At 38.9% G+C, this 25489-nt stretch overlaps 1 protein-coding gene across 3 annotated transcripts in view; it reads right to left on the bottom strand.

Annotated features, from left to right (window-relative positions):
- Positions 1-4302: 4302 nt before the first annotated feature.
- LOC125269696 (NLR family CARD domain-containing protein 3-like) overlaps positions 4303-25489 on the bottom strand; it is a 61360-nt gene continuing 40173 nt past the window's right edge. For all 3 annotated transcript variants that reach the window (XM_048192640.1, XM_048192639.1, XM_048192641.1), the window contains one exon: positions 4303-5591. In XM_048192640.1, the coding sequence (XP_048048597.1) occupies positions 4993-5591 (599 nt within the window). In that variant the 3' untranslated portion in view covers positions 4303-4992. The remainder of the gene's footprint in view (positions 5592-25489) is intronic.

Here is a 25489-nt window from a genome sequence, read left to right on the forward strand (position 1 = left end):
TGCCACATACAGCCATGCACACTCCACACTAATCACCACACCCAGCTGATACGCATTACCAGGACTATAAAGGACTTTCACACACCACCTCACCGCGAAGTCTTGATTACTCTGGTGTCATTTCTGAGCATTTATATCCTGTCTGCCTGTCGTTACTGTTCCTGTCTGTTACCCATTCCTGACCCGTCGCTGCCTGTCCTGACCCTTGCCTTGTCTAACGTCCTGTGAGTGATATCTGCCTGTCCTGACCATTGCCTGTTTCCTGACTACGATTCTGCCTGTCCCTTGCTGTTCCTGTTTGCCCGTTCGACCCAGCCTGTACAACCATGCTCACTGTAAATAAAAGCTTGCACATGAATCTCTGCCTGAGTCCCGATTCATTACAGTAGGAGACCACAGACATAAAGACAGTTTCAGCTGATTTTAGCATTATAATCCTCTGAACGCACACTAGATAATTATAATGTAATATTGAGTTCCTGTGAAACACTGTTCCAGTGGGCGGAGCATACGAGCACATTCATGAATATTCACTCCGCTGTGGGCGTGGCTTTACTGAAATACAAACAAACGAAAGGAATGAAAGTTGTTGTTTTATCTTCAGATCACAACATGTTTGATAGATTATTTCGATAAGGTAATACAGCCGAATGGACACGCGCTCATTTACATATTCAACTGTTCATAATCTTTACATAATAGGCTAAAATGATCGGCTTTGCACGTGCTTTTATTAGAAAGCTTTCATCAGGGTTTAATGTCGTCTCCTAACATTAGGGATACAAAAAACGAATTGAGCACATATTTCTGTTTTTCCTCGTCGCATATTTTGAAGTTGTACATGTTACTGTTTCTCTATAATTGTTTATTTTGCAGCATCGTGACTTTCACTAGAATGACTGAAATACAATTCAGATCTAACTGCAAATTTTAATAAAGATTTTAAAATGTTCACTGATGTTGTTTTGAGTTCATTCTTGTCATTTTTCAACCATTGGGTCATGCTGACAACACATTTAGACTACTTTGGGCATTAGGCTATCTAAATGATTTGACTAATATTTACACTAAAAAGCTATTTTTTCAATTAATTTTTTATTATTTGTGTATTTATTTTATAAGGACTGCTCTGACACTGTTTGATGAGAACTGAACTAAGCTGGACGATGAAAAACGTCTCGGGTTACTTGTGTAACCCTGGTTCCCTGAATATGGGAACGAGACGCTACGTCATATGACATTATGGGAACCCATAACGTCATATGACGTAGCGTCGACAGTTCCCATGAAAGGGAACTGTTTTCTGCAGAGCTGCTATAAAGTCAAACTGAACTAATTTAACAATGGATCTGCATCATCACTGAACTGACCTCAGTTCAACAACACTATTGTCTTTTTAGAGAATTGATCTCTGTTTGCATTATTGAATCATTATTTTTCTGATGATCATTAAAGCTGATTTGAAACAATCTGTATTATATAAAGCCTTCCAAAAATAAATGTTTTTGTAGTGGCTTCCTTTTGGTTCTTAGCCACTAGTGGGGAAAGTACCTTTGACGCTACATATCATTTAATCAATCCTTTTTATTGTAACAAAAACATGTAAACTTAAAAACAAAACCGTGAATCCAGAAAAAGTGTAGAGCAGTATAGTGTAGGTCAAAAAATTGTCTCCCTTCCCCCTGCCATTGCCACATCACTTCCTGTTTTAAAATGGCTAACCCCTGGCAGATCCTAAAATGGCTCCTTAAAGTGGAAATACAAAATATAATAATGGATAAATTGATAAACAACATTAGTAACAATATGGCTTCTACAGTCTTCACTTGACTTGGACTACTAAAAGGTTTTTTTTTTTAGTTATTATGCACATTCACTAATAGTAAATGTAAATTTATGCCATTCATGACTTCATTTTGTAGTTTGCAGAAGTTGTCCTAACAGGGGTTAGTTTGATGTTTGAAGACTGATCTGATTGGCCATAGGCCTGTGCCTGATAAAAGCAACAGGTGCTTATATATAACACATACTGCTGAATATAGTTGACTGATGCTGGACCGTCTGGACCAAGAGAGGGCGACTCTTTGAGAAAACAAAGGACATGAACATTTGAACTCTCTCTTGCAAAACTAGCATCCTCATCCGAGACTCAATCACACCGAGTCAATCACACCTCAGCATTGCCTTAATCTACATTTCCCTTCCTTCACCCCCTCTTCCCCCATCTCTTCTCTCTACATGCTGAGATGACCTGAAATTCACCCAAAATCTATATGGTTTAATGTGAACAGTTGTCATACAACACTATACATGTTTGGTAAAGGTCTCATTCCCACAGAAGTAAACCAGAAGGTAATAAAGGTTTAAAGATTTTAGAGATATTTTGCTCTCTGTAATGGGTGTGTCCACCTTCACAGGGTCTTTCATAAATGTTCTTCTGTCCCCAAAAGGTGTAACTACTCAGTCTAGGACCCTGATTAATGCAAATTCCCATTGTGAACTCATGTTTCCATTTGAAAGAAGTTTCTGTCTTGGTCTGAGTATTTAAAGAGATGTTGCAGGAGGCTCCGGGTGCGATCATGTGATCAGAGCAGCCCACATGTGTCCAGGACACTCAGAAATGTGAATTTTTCTAATATCAGGTATTCATCTTTTACTCTGTTTCTGAGCATTTGATGATTTGTGTTGATCATCTTTGAATTGATTATGTAATTATAATCAAAGTGTTATAGGAATCTGAATGAACGAGTACAATAAGAGTAAAGAGTTAAATAGAGTAATCAAATGTCTAGATAAATTATCATATAAATGGTCAATAATCAGTTGACATTCAAAACTAAATTCAAGGTCATAATAAAATGAAGTCAGATAGAAGTTTACTTGGAATTAAACTACTTTGTCACACTGAAAAGACCGAACGAGCAAGAAACCTTCCCCATCCTGTGGGAAACCGCCGTTGGGCCGATTGGACCTTACAGGTACTAAAGACATTGTTAAAACAGTCATGTGACTGCAGTGGTTCAACCTTAACCCTGGATGTAAACAATAGCTTTGTCTCATTTCATTTCATTCTGAAGGCTGCATCCTCAAGAGGACGAATCCTGTGAAGGATGCAGTATATGGAGTGTCCTTATCCAGAATTAAACGAGACGTCCTTCGTAGGACACACAGGCAGGAAAGGAAACAGGAAGTACATCGTTGCTATGCCAACGCGTTCACAGCAGCCTCATTGCGCTCTTAGCAAATGAATGAAAATTATTAAAAAATGTGTAAAGTAATTTGAACAGAAAATGCATTTACTTGTTTTATTTTGGGTAATGTTTGAGGAGCTGGCTTATGTTCAACAGATATCTGTTACAGAGACAGAGGAGGAGGATATTTAGAAGAACAAAGTTTAAAACAAAAACAAGCTTGAAACTACTTACATTTAAACACATCTTCGCTTGTACATTTATTGATGCCGCCATTTATTTTTTCAAGTAAATGACGGTTGTTAACAGCGACGCACAGAATTGTGGGCTATCTGCAGCAGTGAAGGATACACCTCATGCATCCTCCGAATTCCTGTGAAAGAAGGACGCATTCGAAGGTCGCGTTCGGAGTGTCCTACTTACTTTTCTGAAACGATACAGCCTCAATGACGTGTGCAACCTTCAAACATGACCTCTGGAGGACGCAGCCTTCAACATGAGACAAAGCTAATGTATGAGAATGACACAGAAGAGAAGATATTGTTGAATAAAGTCTAGTTCCTGTGCAGAATCCGGGTCCTTCAGCCAATAGTTGTAGGAACTATGAAAAGGTTCCTCCGGTGTGAAAGCCCCTCATGACTTGAGCGTGATCTGGACATGCTGCTGAAGAATGGACCTCTGAGGAGCAGCAGAGAACAAGTTGTAAAGCTTCTGAACTATGCCAAAGAAGCTGAAGACATCTACTGACTGCTTTGCTGAATCTGCAACCATTAGATTTAGGGAGTGTGTTCCTCCTGGAGCATAAAGAGCACAAGCATCTCTTTCATCAGCCTGACCTGCACTCCTTCATGTTGGGGCCATTATCATGTGACTGACCCCTGCAGTCTTGAAAACAGATGCCCAGCTCCTCCAGCTTGTTCAGAATCAATGAAGATAGGCCAAAGCCAGTGGACTCTGGAGCAGGAAACCCAGAAAATGCTCTTTAAGGTGTATATTTTCTAAACTTTCAGTACAAAACTTCAAACTGATCACACTTGAAACAGCAAAACCTGATCTCATGCTTTCATTCTAGTTGTTCATATTTTCATTCTTCATAATCACTGTTTCAAACACAAGATCATTGTGATATGTAATGAGAACATTTGGTTTAATCACAGAAACACAACAGTTTGATCTTCTTTCAGTTTAGTACTTTAAACAATCTGTTCATTCAATAGCAAACAATGCAAGATTCATGTTTAAATCACTCTTGATGCTGAAATAATTACAGTTACACAGGATACAGATTACATTACAAATACACTTACATTACCTGAATTACATAATTGACATAAAATCCATAATGTTTGTAATAATATCTATTCAGTGTTATCAGAAGGTGTGAAGTATGACAGTCATGAGGTTTTGTGTAGAACAGAGTTTGCTGTAATACAGTAAATGATCTCACTGTATATGACTGAATCTATACTGTAGTTGATCTTTATAAGGGTGAGTTACAGTAATGTGTCAGTCTCTACCATGGTAATCTGTTTACAGTGTCATATGACATACAAACTGTAATGTAAATGCTGTGTTTTATGTCATCTGTCTCTCTTCTACTGATGTATCTCTGATCAATCTGATGTTATACAGTTATTGACTGTTTCCCTGTTTTCCCTTGTACTCCTTCCTGCTCTGTGTTCATAAATTGTACACACACACACACACACACACACACTTATTCTGACATGTTATTTCAGTGACAGTATTAATGTAATGAAGAGACTCTATATCATCTCACTGTCACTGATTCATCATGAGCTCAAAGCATTATGGGTAGAATCTCTCTGTTCTGATTCATCAACACAAGTTTCACTGATGATCCATCATAATAAACTCTAAACCCAGGATAGAGTGGTTGAGTGAATGTGGTCTGGACTGTGTGGATGAGGATCATTGTGTCTCCAGAGACGCTGTAGAAGGACAGAGTTCCTGCACTGTGATCCACATACACTCCTACTCTATAGTGATTCTCCTTATTCACTCCTGTTCTACTGATGATGGGCTTTACAGGGAGATCAGTCTGTATGTTATTGTGTATGAATGAGTAACTGTCAGGAGAGCAGCTCAAACTCCAGGACTGATCATTATATCCAAACAAACACTCTTCACCCAGTCCCTTCCTGCTGATGCTCTTATATGACACTGATATATCCACATCATATCCACGCCACTCAATCTCCCAGTAACAGTGTTTATCACACACACTCTCTCTACACAACACCTGAGGAATATACTCAAATCTGTCTGGATGATCAGGATACGGCTGCGGTGTGCCAGTGTTAGTAATCACTGTGTTATTCTCTGACAGACGGAGGCGTTCATTCACTGTGTTCATATCCAGAGTGGTCCGATGGGAATCTGATGGAGATAAAACACATCACAATCAGGAATCATCAATCTGTCCATCTTTTAATCTACACTGTAAACATGATTTCTGCTGCTTGTTAAATGAACTTCATTAAAATGAGTTAAACCACACAATTACTGCACATTCTGTCCTGATTTAATGGAGTAAATCCACTTAACTCCCTGAGGTCTGATAACGCGCCAGCGCATTTTGCAGTTTTTTTTTCACATTGCAGCAAAACAGGCTTAAAATACTCCTTCATTTTTTGTCATAGAGACATAAGTAATATATCAATTGAAACTACAGAATATCTTCTTTTATTTGTGTACACTCAGAGTAAAAACAAAATGTTGTGCTTTTTGCAAAATAAAGAAAACTAAAATGATGCATGATCTGTCCTCTCCCTCTGAACAAAGTTTAATGTGATAGTTCTCAGAAAATGAACTGTAACTTAGTGAATACTTATCACAAAAAAATTTGACTTATGTTTTAAGAAACTTTGAAATGTAAGGTTTTACATCATGTAAGTCATATCGAAAACAAAAATGCTGTTTATGTAATCTGTATGAAAAGAGAGCCATGTCAGAAGTCTGTGATTCAGCTCATTATCCGCTAATGCGGCCACGCCCACGGAGCCAGCGCTATTCAGACGCTAATTCTCAAGTCAATACAGGCATACATCGTCTCAATCATGTATTTATTGTCTTGAAAAGTGTTTATCTGTATGTAAAAGCCATGGTTAGCGACCGCTGGAAGACATGCCGTTAGTTCCTGGTTTCTTGTTCTTCTTTAGATGAACACAGTATCCAGCACTCATAGCGATGACAATAAATATTACTCCTCAGTATAGAATATTGACATAAACATATGAGAATCCATCAATATTTCTCCAAATGTGCATGCTTTTAAGCTAAAAGCCTATATGAAATGCCATAGAGGTTACACAATTGTTCAGACACTTTGCATCACAGAAATACATTATATTTTAAAGAATATAATAGAATACCATTATTTTAAATTGTAATAATATTTCACAGTATTGCTGTTTATGATGAGTTGAGACATTATTACAGAGGGTTTTTTTCACAGCCTACCTGACTGAAAGGCCTCATTAATATGCAAAGTCATTTCAGGTCATTATTATGTGATTCATTTGTCTTCTCAGATGCAAATGACCCATTATTCATGATGATTCACGCCTCCACGCATACTGTGTTTCGTGACAAAAAGTGTCTTACAAAAACTAAATCAATATATTGTTTTATATGAACAAGTAGGCATTATAATTTTTACATAATTTTGAAGCAAAAACTCTAGTCTACAACCTCCAATACCCAGAAGTCTTGTGAACAAAGATTTAATATACTTTTTTTGGCCTTATTTCAGTGACTTAAGTTTTTTGTTTTTTCAATAACCACGCATAAACATTATTCCTTCAAAAATACAAACATGTACATACATGGTCCTCACATATTATTGTAGCCTAGTTTGTGCTGAATACAGTGTAATGACACTGTACTGTTTCCAGTGTACTTTAGTGTAGTTTAATTTTTGAGCCACTAGGTGGTGCTATTCTATGTTTTTGATAGTAACCTCTGACCTTAATAGCAGCCATCTTGTTTTACTCAGTTGATGCTGATAGTCACACGGTTAAAGCAGCTATTTTCAATCCTTTCATCATCTTTGCAATCGTTTAAAGAAGCTTTGTCTGTAAGTATTACAGGTGTTTACAAGAACGTTATCATCATCTTATATTGTTATTGGTGATGTTATTCAGGACAAATTTCATATTTAGAGAGATTATTTTCAGTACAGTGTTACATGCATCTGCTTTATTAATGTGTATAGTATATGCAGTTATCCCTTATGTGAACTGTTAAATTTCTTTAATGCACATTCTTTAGAAACTTATTTTTTCATTTTTTATGTATTTCAGTTTTACTCTGTTCCATATATTTGAAGTGGTGGTCACAATAAATCCATGCTTCAATTCAATGTCCCTGTGGAAGGAGTTATCTATCTGCCTAGTTAAGAAGGGGAACTCTTTTACGAGGGCAGAATAGTAAAAAGACAATTAACATTGATTGCTGCATCGGTGAATAGGATTTCAAGTTCTGCTTTCACTTCAAGATGTCTTCGAAAAAGAAAAACATAGTCTGAAAACCAGATCAGTGTGTTCGATCATCAAGACGATCAAGCAAGTCAGCAGCAAGTGTAGCTGCATTGCAGGCTCGTGCAAAGGCAGAAGCTGCACTGACTAGAGCCACGTACGCGCAAAAGGAGATAGAGGTGAGAGTGAAACAAGCTCAAGTACAAGCGCAGCTTAAAGTAGAGGAGACTCGTTTGGAGGCTACACTGAATGCGCTCCACCAACAAAGAGAAGCAGAAGCTGCTGCAGCTGAAGCATCAGTGTTTGAGGCAGCTGCAGAGATAGGGGACACTGAACGGCTTTCTGAAGGCAAAGAGTGTCATTCTTCACATGATTCATTGAAAAGGACTGAGAAATATGTAGAAGATCAGCATAAATATAAAGAGGTACAGATACCAATGCTTGTAGAAACCAATGAAGACAAGCCATTAGCTCCATTCTGTGTTGATCTGCCACAGCCTGAACCTTTCGTGCAGAGTAGCCCTTTTCAGGACTTGCCAGAGAGACAGCCTCCAACTCGTGACCTTGCACACACTGTAACACCCCTCAGCTCCCATACCATGCAGATTCATGCTGAATCCTACAAACATGCAGGTGGGAACACATCACAGTTTAATTCTGCATTACATGATGCATCGTCTCCTAGACACAACATTAAATTGACAAGCTGCTCACCCTCTCATCACAAGGAGTCTCATACTGCTCGCTCAGATGTGTTTGAGCTTGCAAAGTTCCTGGCTCGCCGTGATCTTCTGACAGGTGGACTTTCAAGATTTAATGATAAGCCGGAGAACTATTGGGCCTGGAAGTCCAGCTTTTGCAATGCTATTGAGGGACTTGATCTTAAGCCTAGTGAAGAACTAGACTTACTTATACAATGGCTTGGCCCAGATTCTACTGAACAAGCAAGGCGCATCAGATCAGTCCACATCAATCATCCAGACATTGGCCTCAGCATGGTCTGGGCACGGCTGGAAGAATGCTATGGCTCTGCCGAAGCCATTGAGGCAGCTCTCTTTAACAAACTTGAACGTTTCCCAAAGCTGTCTAACAAAGACCCTCTACGTCTCAGAGAGCTAGGAGACCTACTTCTTGAGTTGCAGGCAGCCAAAACTGAAGGCTATCTACCTGGCTTGACCTTCCTGGATACTGCACGAGGCATCAGCTCCATTCTAGAGAAACTCCCATACAGTCTACAAGAGAAATGGATGTTGCAGGGAACTCGTTACAAGCATGAGTATGGTGTCAGCTTTCCCCCCCTTTTCATTCTTTTGCGATTTCATTTGTTGTGAGGCCCGCATGAGAAATGATCACAGCTTTAACATGAGTATGCATAATGCTACATCATTTAAAGGAGATAGATTTTCAACAAAGGCAATCAGAACTCCCATCACCGTTCACAAAACAGAAATAGACAACGCCACACAAAGGGATGAATCTAACAAGGCAAGTGACAACCTCAACAGACAATGTCCAATCCATAAAAAGCCACATCCCCTTAGAAAGTGTAGAGGTTTCAGGGAAAAGACTTTGCAGGAACGCAAAGCTTACCTCAGAGAGAACTCGATATGTTTTAGATGCTGCTCCTCAACTACACACCAGGCAAAGGACTGTAAGGCAATAATCCAGTGCTCTGAATGCGACAGCGACAAGCATATAGCCGCACTTCACAATGGCCCAGCCCCCTGGTCAAAAAAGGAGGATACCAATCCCTCTACAAACTATGGCGGGGAGCAAGAAGAGCCTCCACCCCCAGTCGCCACATCTACCTGCACACAAGTATGTGGAGATCATAGCAGCGGAAAATCCTGCTCAAAGATCTGCCTGGTAAATGTGTATCCAAAAGGTGAGCCTCAGAACAAACAAAAGGTTTATGCAATCATAGATGATCAAAGTAATAGATCTCTGGCAAGATCTGCCTTCTTCGAGATGTTTAATGTTACAGACAATACAGCACCTTACACACTTAGGACGTGTGCAGGCATCACAGAAGCTGAAGGGCGTAGAGCTGAAGGTTTTATGGTGGAGTCTTTTGATGAACAGACACGCCTTGCTCTTCCATCACTTATTGAATGCAACCTCATCCCAAACAACAGAGCAGAGATTCCTACTCCAGAGGCTGCAAAATACCACAACCACTTAAAATCAGTAGCCTCCAAGATTCCATGTCTAGATCCAAAGGCCAAAATTTTGCTTCTTCTCGGAAGAGACCTCATTCAGGCACACAAGGTGCTGGAGCAATGCAACGGACCACAATATGCTCCCTTTGCACAGAGGTTGGCCCTTGGGTGGGTGATAGTTGGAGATGTATGCCTTAACGGAGCTCACAAGCCTTCATCAGTTGATGTTTTCAAAACTCATATTTTAGGAAATGGGCGCCCCAGCTACATGAGTCCATGTCCAAACAGTATGCATGTGAAGGACTTTTTCAATCTTCACAATGAGCCACAGAAATCCTCCACCCTGAACCCCAAGCAGAGCAGTTTGCTGATGCATAATGAATGTCCGATAGGAGAGTCAGTTTTCTGCCACACAAAGTATGACGATAAACCAGCTCCCTCTATGGATGATCTTGCCTTCCTGAAGATTATGGAAAGAGAATTCCATCAGGATGAGTCAAATAGCTGGGTTGCCCCACTTCCGTTCCGTAGCCCACGGCAACGCCTTCCGAATAACAAGGTTCAAGCCAACAACCGGCTCACGTTACTGACTCGCAAACTAAAAACACACCCCGAAGTAAAGGAACACTTTGTGGATTTTATGCGAAAGATATTTGAGAATGAGCATGCAGAGTTGGCACCACAATTGCAGAATAATGAAGAGTGCTGGTATCTGCCAATGTTCGGGGTGTACCATCCAAAGAAGCCCGGCCAGATAAGGGTGGTATTTGACTCTAGTGCTCAACATCAAGGTGTATCATTAAATGATGTTCTCCTTACTGGCCCTAACGCAAACAATAGCCTCTTGGGGGTTCTGCTGCGGTTCAGGAAGGAATGTGTTGCAGTGATGGCTGATATCCAGCAAATGTTCCATTCCTTTGTGGTCGCAAAAGAGCATCGGAACTTTCTGCGCTTCCTTTGGTATGACAACAATGACTTAGACAACAAGGTGCTGGAGTACCAGATGCGAGTGCATGTATTTGGTAATAGTCCGTCTCCAGCAGTTGCCATATATGGGCTCAGGAAGGTTGCCCTCGCAGGTGAAAAGGACTATGGATCCGAGGCAAGGCACTTTGTGGAAAGGAATTTTTTTGTGGATGATGGCCTGATCTCTCTCTCCACAGAAGAGGAAGCCATCAAGCTGCTCAAGGCCACTCAGGAAATGCTGGCTCTGTCTAATCTACATCTTCACAAGATTGCCTCCAATAAAGTGGAAGTTATGAAATCATTTCCGGCAGAAGATCTTGCAAAGGAGTTAAGAAATCTAGATCTGAGCACTGGCCTCCCACCAGTTCAGAGAAGTTTGGGGGTGAGCTGGGACATGTCTGAAGACATGTTCATCTTCCAGGTTGCAGACCAGTTGAGACCTTACACCAGACGTGGGGTTCTGTCAACGATCAACAGTTTGTTTGACCCACTTGGCTTTGCTGCACCTGTCGTAATTCAGGGCAGACTCCTGCTCAGAGCGCTAACCACAGAGTCTTGTGACTGGGACACACCTCTACCAGACAAGAAATTTAAGGAATGGAAGGTTTGGAGAGAGTCATTAAAAGAGCTTGAGCATGTCAAGATTCCCCGCACGTATGCTACAATCTCTCTCTGTCAAGCACAAAGAAAAGAGATGTGCGTCTTCTGTGATGCATCCACAAATGCTATTGCAGCTGTCGCTTACAGCAGGGTTACCAATACAAGTGGTAATGTAGAAGTTAGTTTTATGTTTGGCAAGGCTAAACTAGCCCCCCGCCCTGAGATCTCTGTCCCCAGACTTGAGCTGTGCGCAGCTGTTCTGGCTGTAGAAATAGCTGAAACAATTGAAGATGAGATCGACACCAAACTGGATGCTGTGACCTTTTATTCTGACAGTAAGGTTGTCTTAGGCTACATCTGTAATGAATCCAGGACGTTTTATGTGTATGTTAACAACAGGGTGCAAAGGATACGGCAATCTACACGCCCTGAGCAGTGGAAATACGTACCTACCGATCAAAACCCTGCCGACCAAGCCACAAGATCAGTTTTGGCCGCTGACCTTCCCCATAGTACGTGGTTGACTGGTCCAGAATTCTTGTTTACGACGACATCGCCTGAAACTGACACTAGTCTCTTCAGCATGATAGACCCAGAAGTAGACATTGAAGTACGTCCCCAAGTCACTTCTTGTGCTACACATACGAAAAGGAATGACTGGCCAATGGGAATCGTGTTAGAGACATTTCCCGGGAGAGATGGGAAAGTAAGGAAAGTTGAGGTCAAAGTGGTCAAAGATGGATCGTCTAAGGTGTTCCTGCGACCTATATCGGACGTCGTTTTACTGCTGTCTGCTGGGACTGAATAGAGAAATGTTATTATGCTTAATGATGGCATCTTACCAGATACCAGACGGGGAGTGTACTGTTTCCAGTGTACTTTAGTGTAGTTTAATTTTTGAGCCACTAGGTGGTGCTATTCTATGTTTTTGATAGTAACCTCTGACCTTAATAGCAGCCATCTTGTTTTACTCAGTTGATGCTGATAGTCACACGGTTAAAGCAGCTATTTTCAATCCTTTCATCATCTTTGCAATCGTTTAAAGAAGCTTTGTCTGTAAGTATTACAGGTGTTTACAAGAACGTTATCATCATCTTATATTGTTATTGGTGATGTTATTCAGGACAAATTTCATATTTAGAGAGATTATTTTCAGTACAGTGTTACATGCATCTGCTTTATTAATGTGTATAGTATATGCAGTTATCCCTTATGTGAACTGTTAAATTTCTTTAATGCACATTCTTTAGAAACTTATTTTTTCATTTTTTATGTATTTCAGTTTTACTCTGTTCCATATATTTGAAGTGGTGGTCACAATAAATCCATGCTTCAATTCAATGTCCCTATGGAAGGAGTTATCTATCTGCCTAGTTAAGAAGGGGAACTCTTTTACGAGGGCAGAATAGACACTTTTGTCATTAATATGTTTATGAACAACTGAAAAAAGCACAAATGTCAGGGCATGTCAAAACTTCTCCAGGCCCCAAATCAGCCTCAGACTCCAGAGGGTTAAACACGTCAAACTGAATTTCACTTCATCATTTGTGTTGAATGAACTGAAACTGGGCAGTTCCCAGCATGCTTTGCTCTGGTCTGGATCTATTCCAGAATCTTGAGTTCAGATCTGACGAGTTCATGTAGGAATTGTCTCAGATCTGAACTTGATTTAGGATCTTCTCCTCTCTCACAGAATCTCATCTGTAGTTGTAAATCTTAAAGCCTCCATCAGTTCGGTGATTGACTCTCAGGTCTGCTACCAAGAGCAGCTGCTGTGAAGAAATGCTCCACATTAAAATAGGGGATCAAAACAGGTGTGATTTTAATGAAGAGCTGCAGAATATGGAAGCATATGTGTAGCAATATTCAATTTGAAATGCAATATGTAAAATGGCAATGCATTTCTGTGTTTAAATTTACATTTTCCATTCCATATATGCAATGTTTGGAGCAAAATGATAATTCAAATTCAATAATAGAATTTACATTTGCCATTTCCTACACTACGTTTAACAAATAATTTAAACATATATTTTAATGCTTTATAAGTTGCAAAATTAAAATGAAAATGTATTAAAGAAATGATTATATATGTTTAACACGGTCAAGCCAAAATTATAGCAAAATGATCATTTAAATGTTATTTTTCTTAGTTGCATTTACACTCACAGTGTGATTGCATTTTCATTAAATGCCCCGCAATGAAGTAGCAAAATTCAATGTGGATTTGAAAATGCATTTCCAGCCGATCAAGTCCCCGCCCCGCCCTGTCAATCACTTCATTAAGGCGGGGCCAGGTGTTGGAAACCCATCTTTCAAACACTAAAGCACATGTGAACAGGTGATGGTGACAGTTAAGGGCCCAAACTGTGCTAAGAAAATATCCTCAACATCATCACCTGTTCACATGTGCTTTAGTGTTTGAAAGATGGGTTTAGACATGACCAGTTATTTTTGGGAATATAAATTATTATTACTATTATTATTATTATTATTATTATTATTATTATTATAAATAACACTCATTAGCATCCAGATAGACTACACATCGTTTTATGAATTAAATGATGCATAAACAATAATCAGAACGATAAAAAGAGAAAAACAGACATCATACTGATAGAGCGAGCAATAATCTCGGACATCTTGTTTAAGATTATTTCTATGAGTAAAGGAACCTGTTGTAAAGCACCGCTCACTCGACGCGTCTGTTTCAGCACTTCGAGCTGCGCGAGCACGCTCACCTTACGAGCTTCTAATAACGTACTGGTTCTGTGACTGACAGAAGCGCATCATCTGCAGGAACATTGACATTTCTCTGTTCTTGATCAGCATCATCTGCCAGTTTATGCCTCGCTCTTCATAACTCTGCTGCCGCCATGTATCCAACACCTGGCCCCGCCTTAATGAAGTGATTGACAAGGCGGGGCGGGGACTTGATCGGCTGGAAATGCATTTTCAAATCCACATTGAATTTTGCTACTTCATTGTGGGGCATTTAATGAAAATGCAATCGCACTGTGAGTGTAAATGCAATCAAGAAAAATAACATTTAAATGATCATTTTGCTACAATTTTGGCTTGACCGTGTTAAACATATATAATCATTTCTTTAATACATTTTCATTTTAATTTTGCAACTTATAAAGCATTAAAATATATGTTTAAATTATTTGTTAAATCTAGTGTAGGAAATGGCAAATGTAAATTCTATTATTGAATTTGAATTATCATTTTGCTCCAAACATTGCATATATGGAATGGAAAATGTAAATTTAAACACAGAAATGCATTGCCATTTTACATATTGCATTTCAAATTGAATATTGCTACACATATGCTTCCATAGGGCAGAAAGAGAAGTTTGATCAGCGCGATAGAAAAGACAAAGTCTATCACTGAACAATAATTACAGACTCCATGAAATAGTGTTTTGTTGAACATCATTTGTGTGTTCAGAAGGTCTTTCCAGCATCAAACATCGCTGATCTTCATCGTTTATCATTAACAGAGATGGGCATAAACACATGGAAATGTATTTAAAATACAAATACAAAATACTGTGTGGAAAAATGTATTTAAATACAAATACAAAATACTGTGTGGGAAAATGTATTTAAATACAAATACAGTATTTTGTATTTTGAAAATACACAAAATACATGTGAAATTGAAGATTCAGTGCAGGTATCCCTATTAGGCTGAAATCTATCTTGGCCTATTCTGAATGCCAAAAAGCATTTAGATGTGTGCAACTACTTAGAAACTTTCGTTTTAATTTTATATACCTCTTCCCTTCCCCTGCCCTGTAGGAAATAAAAAACTACAAAAAACCCCCCAAAAAACTAATTTTTAACTTTTATTATGTTTTATCACCATCATTAAAAGCCAATGTGACAATGTGTAATTTGTTAAGCTAATTATAAATAGTCACAGTGAATTAAGAAACTACATAGGCCTACTGACTTTTAATTCCTTACCTCATTTCTGCACTCTCTGTCATTCTCTCTCTGTCATTTTCTCTCTCTCTCTCTCTTTCTTAAGTGCTTGCTTCCTTGCTGGTAATTACAAATAAACGTATGTAGTGCAAAATAGCAGCCATTTATATACTTACTTCTGACAAGGTTACAATGTAGTCTATTACTTATGGTGAACACTATTAAAAAAACTGTAAAACTGTGGGAACCTTTTCTGCTATATAGCAAAGAATAGGGATGGGTGATATGACAATATATGGCATGGTTTCACAATTATCAATATCAGTTTTGATACCACAGCAAAAACTGAATTTCAAACTCTTTTGATGCTTTTTTTACGCTAGTATAGTAACTTTTATATTTATTTAATGTAAAGTTTATTTGTTTCTATATACATAATTAGAAAATATAAAGTTTATCTAAAATAAAAAAAATTTAATTCGAAATCATTTGGCACTTTTTTTGGTGAACAATAAAACTAAAAGTGTAGTGTATCTTTCATCATTGTCATCACAAATGCACACAATTACTACACTAAACTGATGGAGACAGACAATGATTAACCTAATTATTTCGTCTCTACATAAACAAACATTTGCATAGATGGGTAAACACAATCACAATTTGGAAATGTGTCCAGTTACATTTTCATAAAGCACCATGTTTGTAAAATTTAAAATGATTACATTTACAAAATGAGCCTGCATAGCAGAAATAATGAATAAAGTAATGGTCGGTGTTTAATACAATCGTTAATTGAAATAAAATAATTAATGAATTAAAAAACATATATAACACAGTATTGCTCAATTTAGTGTTATACATATGTTATCATATTAATATGTTTTGTTCTAATGTCTCAAGTCACAATTTCAAGTTTACTGGGTTTAACTTGATTATTTGGGTAGGGTTTAAGAAGTGTACTAAAAAACTTTTTCACATGTGTCGTCAAAATGACCTACAACCTAATCAGTTTACATGTGAAGAAATCCATTTATTCACAAACTTCTCACGAGATGAGTGTTTGACAGAGTATAAGAGGTGTTTGACAAATTATTCGGCAAACTACTTCCTCTCATTGCTGCTTTTTGGTGGTTTGGAGAACAATTACTCAGAGTCGCCCTCTGTCGTTTTTCACAGAATTATACAATGGAGAGCACGTCAAGCATAAAAGCCTAACTGTGTGTTCACACCGCCGGCGGCGAGAGTGTCAAAGTGACGCTAGTCATTCATTTTCAGTGAGAGCCGGGGGGTTTTGGGGGCGTGTCTGGTCTGAACCTGGTCTGAACCTGGTCTGAACCTGGTCTGAACTAGTTGATGCATGAAAACAACACCCTGATAAAGAGGTTGACTGTCTCAAAGTGTCACAGTTCCCGTGTTCCCTCGTCTCCTGTACTCCATTTCCCATAGTCCTCCTGTTCTCCACACCTGCACTCACTTCCCTCGTCTTCTCCCCATCATCACGGATCACCTTCACCTGGATCTCCTCGTCAGCACTCCCCATATAATGGACTCACTTCCTTCACTCACTGTCCGTTCTCTGTTTAAGTTAAGTGTGTGTTTGGTGTGCTCTGCCTTGTGTTCATTAAAAGTGTTAAGTGTTTGTGGAAATCCGTATCAGCCTCATCTCTCTACCAACACCCGTAACAGAAGAACGGACCCAAACGTTGGATTTCCACAAGAGAATGGAGACTTCCCCCAGCTCCCTGGCTCCTGCTCCTCCAACGCCTCTCTCCGATCTGTCAACCGGCGATCGCCTCATCGGGCTCTTGCAGGTCGGTCGTTCGCTGGAGAGGTATGTGGAGGAGTTCGTTGAGCTCGCTTTTTTGTCTGACTGGCCTGAAGCATGTTTGATCTCCCTGTTTCTGGATGGACTAGATGATGACACCATCCGTTTTGATGAACCTGATTATCGCTTCTCCTTAAGCGAAACTATCAATTCCATTTTGTGGTTAAATGACTCCAAATTCTACGTTGATTGGGTTCAGGATGGGTGTTTGTCTCTAGTCCATCCAGAAACACGGTGGGCCGGGCTAGTCAGTCAGCCACCGTCTTCCTCCGCATGCCCTTCCAGCGAACTTCCTGCCTGTACTATGCTGGACCCACGCTCCTCCGCTGGGTCCAAAAAGCGGAGGAGGAGGAAGAAAGCGGCGCCAACCAGTCACGAACCTGCCGCTCCAGCCCTCTCCGAGGAGGCTCCAGCCTCACACGAACTGCCAAGTGAGGCAGCCTGGCTTATAGACTTTTGGGCCAAGCCAAGTTCTCCAGTCTCCGCCGAGCCAAGTTCTCCAGTCTCCGCCGAGCTATTATCTCCAGTCTCCGCCGAGCGAGTTTCTCCAGTCTCCGCCGAGCAAGCAGCGCCAGTCTCCGCCGAGCAAGCAGCGCCAGTCTCCGCCGAGCAAGCAGCGCCAGTCTCCGCCGAGCAAGCAGCGCCAGTCTCCGCCGAGCAAGCAGCGCCAGTCTCCGCCGAGCAAGCAGCGCCAGTCTCCGCCGAGCAAGCAGCGCCAGTCTCCGCCGAGCAAGCAGCGCCCCCCACGCTCCTTCGCCGAGCCTGAATCCCCGCGCTCCTTCGCCGAGCCTGAATCCCCACGCTCCTTCGCCGAGCCCTCAGCTCCAGCCGCCGCCGAGCCCTCAGCTCCAGCCGCCGCCGAGCCCTCAGCTCCATGCTCCACCGCCCTAAGGCCCACTCCTGCCCACAGAAACACTCCCTTCCTCAGACTTTTAAGGACTCTCCTTAAATTCCCCATGTATTTTTTGGGGGGGGCCTAGTACCCGTTCCGGTACCTGTGGGGTTTCTGAAGCGCCAGAGCCCACCAGGGCTCCTGACCCTCCATGGCAGCCCGCTGCACCTGACCCGCCATGGCTGCCCACGGCTCCAGACCCGCCATGGCTGCCCACGGCTCCAGACCCGCCATGGCTGCCCACGGCTCCAGACCCGCCATGGCTGCCCACGGCTCCAGACCCGCCATGGCTGCCCACGGCTCCAGACCCGCCATGGTTCATGGATCCGCCCTGGAGACCTCCGTTCCTGTCCGCTCCTCTCCCTGCACCTGCATGAGGTCTCCAGAGCGCCCGCCCCCCCTGTCACAGTCACAGTTCCCGTGTTCCCTCGTCTCCTGTACTCCATTTCCCATAGTCCTCCTGTTCTCCACACCTGCACTCACTTCCCTCGTCTTCTCCCCATCATCACGGATCACCTTCACCTGGACCTCCTCGTCAGCACTCCCCATATAATGGACTCACTCCCTTCACTCCCTGTCCGTTCTCTGTTTAAGTTAAGTGTGTGTTTGGTGTGCTCTGCCTTGTGTTCATTAAAAGTGTTAAGTGTTTGTGGAAATCCGTATCAGCCTCATCTCTCTACCAACACCCGTAACACAAAGTATTTTGAGTATTTTGAAAATACAAAAATACTCATCTTAAATGTATTTAAATACAAATTACATTTGATTTTTTCCAAAGGCTTTAAAATACAAAATACAAAATAGTATTTTGTATTTCAAATACGTATTTTAAATACATGTATCTGAAATACTGCCCATCCCTGATCATTAATAAATGTGACGTCATTCTCAGACAGGGATATTTATAGCAGCCGCTTGAATAAAAGACATTTGTCTGTGAATGTCTTCCTTTTTAATTATTTTCTGTTCATTGACTCACAATACACCGATATAAAGTTGGTTTGATGTTTGACATTCATCTGTTTCCATGCCTGCAAACTAGTCGCTTTTCGGCGAAATTCATCGTTTTGAATCAAAATATGTCATATAAAATAGAAATAAAATAGCCTGTAAAAATGTCACAGTTACCATAATATTTACCTCAAAAAAGCTGTTCAATGTCAAAAAACGTGTTAATCAGCTACAAAAATGAACTTGGAGAGGAGCATTTTGATATGACTATAGGCCATTGCATATTCATGTACTTAACATGTGCTTCAATACTGAATGAATAAAACCGTTTTATGACGGCCACCATTTAAATGTTTAGGTCCATATTAAAAACGAGTAGAAACAAAATTATATTATTAAAAATTTATTATAACCTTATTATAAAACTTATTTATGTGTAATTTATAAGTAAGTAGCTTACAAATCAATTAATTTTAGCCTTTAATATTATAATGATGTACCAGCTGTGATTCCCTGTATGGTTTACAGCATTAGTTGAGAGAGATTTTTTCTTTGAGGAAATTTGTCATGTACTGTACCTGATAGACCCCAAAATAATCAATATTGAATTGAAGGAGATCAAATCTAAATCAAATCGCAAGCTTAGACAACTGGCTGACGACCTTAAAGAAAGCAAATTAAGTGTCCAGCTATAGGAACCCGCCCCAGACTCTAGAGTCCTAATCCAGTCATCATAACTATTCAATAAATGGGTCAGGGCCATTAAAGACAAGAGGAGAGAGTCACAGTAATCTGACTCATTAGACTTACAATAAAGAGAACAGGAACTGCCAGAAAACTCTTTCTGGAAACTTTACTAAACAGAATCTGATGTCATCATATTTACCTTAAAATGCTAAACACAATGTACTTCACCTTAGTATTTCATGTGATGTTATGTCAGGATGTAGGATCAGCAGATCATAAACAGATTCTTAAATTTGTAATCCCACACTAGGTCCTAAAAGAACTGCTTTCCTTTGGTTTTACTATCATAAGTGATGTAGAAACAACACTATTGAGATTCAAATGTGCTAATAAATTTGTATAATGATATTAACGTGGGAACTCAAAAATAAATGCATCCATTGATCATAAATATAATCCATACGGCTCCAGAGGGTTAATAAAGGCCTTCTGAAACAAAGTGATGTGTTTTTATAAGAAAAATATCCATATTTAAAAGTTCATAATGTAAAATAACTAGCTTCTGTCAGACGACCGTACACATACTGCACAACTCGACTTACACCACAAGAGTAACCCGTGACCTGATGTCTGATGTAGGATGTAGGAGTTTGAGTTTAGAGCTGTGCAACAAACTCAAGTTCTGTCATGCAGCGCAACCCGAGTTAAAGTCCCGACTTGTGGTCCTTTCCCGATCCTGCCCCCCTCTCTCTCTCCTACTTCGCTTCCTGTCTAATCACTGTCCTAACATAATAAAGGCAAAAACGGCAAATAAATCTTTAAGAAAAAACAAAAAAACCTCAAGCTCCTCTTCTCTTATATCCAAATCGTCTGACATTTCGCTTTACATTTTTTTGTATTAAACTTCTAATTCGTGACCGGTGTTTTGTTTTGCTCTCTCCTCTGTGTGTCCACGTTCATCTTTACGTCATGTGTCAGGTCAGAGGTCACTCTTCCACTGCAAATTGAGGTGTACGGCCGTCTGTCAGAATGTAGTTATTCTACTTTATAAAGTTTCAAATATGATATTTTCCTTACAAAACTCATAACTCTTTTTCAGAAGGCCTTTATTAATTATTTATTATTCCGATAGTGTATAGAATATTATATTAGGATAATAAATTATCCATATTTTATTATTATGGAAGTGTCTGTCACCACATGCTGCTTTAACTTGTGTTCATCAGAAGTTTCTGAAAGACCCAGTGATAACTTTCCCCATTCAGCCCAATATCCAGAGAGTGTCTTGTGTTCAAAAGACGGTCGTGAGCTCAAGTTTGAACACAGATTTACGGTGCAGATGCTCTCAAGACTCTGTCACTATGAAAACAAAGACACTAAAATGCGATCCTGCACAAATGTGAGCTTCACTGTTATTTCTTGTGAAATTTATATAATCATTATTGCTATTAGTATCATCCACACTGCAAAATGCTTGTTTGTTTATTAATGTTTATGCCTATGTAAAATATGATACAAATCACGTCCTGTACTTATTTGATATGGGACGCATCATTTAAATCCTGTATTTTACGGGATGGTGGCATTGTGTCAACCCTATGACAGCAGCAGTCATTACTGAGGACGCTCAGGGTTTGTGGGAATATTGTAAAACATTAAAGGTGCCCTAGAATGCTTTTTCACAAGATGTAATATAAGTCTAAGGTGTCCCCTGAATGTGTCTGTGAAGTTTCAGATCAAAATACCCCATAGATTTTTTATTATTCAATTTTTTAACTGCCTATTTTGGGGCATAATTAGAAATGCGCTGATTCAGCGTGCTTCCCCTTTAATTGCTCGCGCTACCCGCCCCCAAGCTCACAACTCTATAATACATTGCATAAACAAAGTTCACACAGCTATTATAACCCTCAAAATGGATCTTTACAAAGTGTTCGTCATGCAGCAAATCAGATCATGTAAGTATGATGTTTATTTGGATGTTTACATTTAATTCTGAATGAGTTTGATAGTAGCCTATGCTGCGGCTAACGGGGCTAAAGCTAACATTACACACTGTTGGAGAGATTTATAAAGAATGAAGTTGTGTTTATGAATTATACAGACTGCAAGTGTTTAAAAATGAAAATAACGACATGACTCTGATCCCAGTGAATACAGTAAGAAACGATGGTAACTTTAACTACATTTAACAGTACATTAGCAACATGCTAACGAAACATTTAGAAAGACAGTTTACAAATATCAAAAAACTTTTAAAATCAAAAAACTTACTAAAAATATCATGATATCATGGATCATGTCAGTTATTATTGCTCCATCTGCCATTTTTCACTATTGTTCTTGCTTGCTTACCTAGTCTGATGATTCAGCTGTGCACAGATCCAGACGTTAATACTGGCTGCCCTTGTGTAATGCCTTGAACATGGGCTGGCATATGCAAATATTGGGGGCGTACATATTAATGATCCTGACTGTTACGTAACAGTCGGTGTTATGTTGAGATTCGCCTGTTCTTCAGAGGTCTTTTGCACAAATCAAATTTATATAAGAAGGAGGAAACAATGGAGTTTGAGACTCACTGTATGTCATTTCCATGTACTGAACTCTTGTTATTTAACTATGCCGAGGTAAATTCAATTTTTAATTCTATGGCACCTTTAATCCATTTCTTTGTGATTTTCTGTTATCATAGACTGTGTGTGTGTGTGTGAGTGTGTGTGTGTGTGTACTTGTCTACCTATCAAACTGGGGACATTGGTGTCGTAACACATTCACGAACAGGGGACCACCGAGCAAAGAGGGGACATTTTTCAGGTCCCCACTTTGTCATGCTTTAAATCATGTTAAAATCAAGTAAAAAACGCTCTGGTGAATTTTTTTCATTTTTGACCAAGTGGGGACCTACAGGTGTGTGAGTGTTTAAGCCCATACTCAGCAGCACCCCTGTAGGCAGGAGCAAGAACTGCAATGGCCCATAAACACACGTCGTTCACACTCCTCTATTGTTTGAATGGCTTGCTGTCCTAGAGAGGGTCTGAGACTGTGAGCCGTTTAACAGGCTGCTTAAGGAACTGATTCTTGATACGGAACAAAACATTGTTTAGAGGGTAGTTGTTATTATTTAATACATTACTTTTTTATTTGCTGTATACTGTTTTATTGACATTATACACTTTATTATTGACTATATTATATACTACAAAAAATCCTTATATCTCATATACACTACCATTCAAAAGTTTGGGATCTGTAAGATTTTTAATGTTTTTAAAAAAAAGGTTTTATCTGCTCACCAAGGCTGGATTTATTTAATTAAAATTACAGCAAAAACATTAATATTGTGAAACAATTTACAATTTAAAATAACTGTTTTCTATTTGAAAATATTTTAAAATGTAATTTATTCTTGTGTTGGAAAAGCTGAATTTTCAGCATCGTTACTCCAGTCTTCAGTGTCACATGATCCTTCAGAAATCATTCTAATATGATGATTTGCTGCTCAAGAAACATTTATTGTGTAAAATTGTACAAAATATTTGTGTACAATATTTTTTTTTTTCAGGATTCTTTGATGAATAGAAAGTTCAAAAGAACAGAGTTTATTTGAAATATAATCTTTTGTAACATTATAAATGACTTTACTGTCACTTTTGATCAATTTAATCCATTCTTGCTGAATAAAAGTATTAATTTCTTTAATTTCTTTTAAAAAAAATTAAAATAAAAATTCTTACTGACCCCAAACTTTTGAATAGTAGTTTATAATGTTACAAAAGCTTAGTATTTCAGATAAATGCTGTTCTTTTGAACTTTGTAATTATCAAGGAAACCTGAAAAGTACACAACTGTTTTCAACATTGATAATAATAAGAAATGTTTCTTGAGCAGCAAATCAGCATATTAGAATGATTTCTGAAGGATGTGACACTGAAGACTGGAGTAATGATGCTGAAAATTCAGCTTTGCCATCACAGGAATTAATTACTTTGTAAAATATATTCAAATAGAAAACAGTTATTTTAAATTGTAAATTGTTTCACAATATTACTGTTTTTACTGTATTTTTAATTAAATAAATGCAGCCTTGGTGAGCAGATGAAACTTCTTTTAAAAACATTAAAAATCTTACAGATCCCAAAGTTTTGAATGGTAGTGTATATATAGTGTATAACAAACTAAGTAGGCTTGCTGTCCTAGAAAAGGCTCTGAGACTGCGAGCTGCTGTTTAACAGGCTGCTTTCTTAAGGAACTTTTTATTTTATTTTTTTTTTTATACTACTAGGCCAATTATAGAAATGTTTTGAATTATCTTAATTATTATTTCACTGTAATGCTAATACATTCCGAGACAATTACCATGTAAACTAACAAAATATTCAAATGTTTTTTTGTTTGTTTGTTTTTTAATATAGAAATCATTTATGCATCGTTCTACATCTGGATAATATTTGACCACTAACACATTTGCAAACTGGGACCTTGTAAAAGAAATGGGGGAAAAAGCCTAAAACTTACTAGTTTCAAACTTTGCATTACATTAATATGAAATTTTATTTAAAATTGACATTTAAAACAGTATTTCAAAATATATACTCATCCAGTATAAAATTAAATACAACTGTCATCAACCAAAGTAAAAAACAAAACAAAAAACAAAGCAACTGAACAGGTGTCACACTATATCAGGTGAAGATTCAAAATTTTATATTGACTTGCTGCGTTGAAAATGTTCAGCTGATTTAATCAAATTATGCGAACTGAATGTCTTTTTTTACACAGGCACTTTAGTTGAACCAACTGAAAAATTTCAATAAAACAGTCAACCTAAAATTTTGAACTTTGACCTTGACATAGAAGTCTTTTAAGTTTGTTTTAAGTGTCTGGGTTTGTAAGGATAGCATTATTATTATTATTTATTATTATTATATTATATTTAGTTATATGGGATACAACAGTAAATAGTAAGTATGAACAGTATGAAATATTGCTAATTGCACTTTACCATCTAACTGGGGACCAGTGTCCTTTTGTGTAGTGAAATCACTACTGGACATGCAAATGCTGCTGCTGCTTAACTTTAGCATGAACACTTTTTGCTTGTGTGGAATTGGGCATTGAATGATGAATAAAAATAATAACATCTAAATTAACATATTTTGTTCAAGTCAAAAATATTATTTAACATCAATGAACCAAACCAAATACATCAGTTTATACCAACAAAACTAAGTTTTGTTTTAAATCAAGAAGAAATTGCTCTTTAAGGTAACAGTTGTGGGTCATCACTTTATACAGTGAATATTGATTTGATTAAACAAAATGCCTTTAGTCTTGCAAGGCTAGACTGATATATATCTACAAGATATATCAGTCTGGTCAGTCTGCCTTCCGTCGCGATTCGAGTCAACTCCAAAACGTACCGTGCAATCAGATTTGTTTATTTCAGTGACACAAACAGCGTCACTCTAGTGCGGCGAAAGTCCCTTCAATATCAACAAAGACTGTGCACGGGAGACCTGAGAGTTCGTTCTATTCAGCCGTGAATTCAGTTTTAAATGACCAAAAACACATTAATTATTTACTTTTCGCTGTTGACTCTCTTGTCGCTTTGCTAACGTCATATCTGCCCTTCTCTGATTGGTTTACTCCGCTTCCTGTTTGCTCGGATTTGCTCCGCCCTAGAAATCGAATTGATTCAATGGCCGACCAGAGTCATCCGCTGGTACAGTGGTGAGGCTGGATTTTCCAGGCAACCTTTAGTCCCCTGTTAGATGG

Source organism: Megalobrama amblycephala, linkage group LG6, assembly GCF_018812025.1.
Source record: "Megalobrama amblycephala isolate DHTTF-2021 linkage group LG6, ASM1881202v1, whole genome shotgun sequence".
Lineage (NCBI taxonomy): Eukaryota > Metazoa > Chordata > Actinopteri > Cypriniformes > Xenocyprididae > Megalobrama > Megalobrama amblycephala.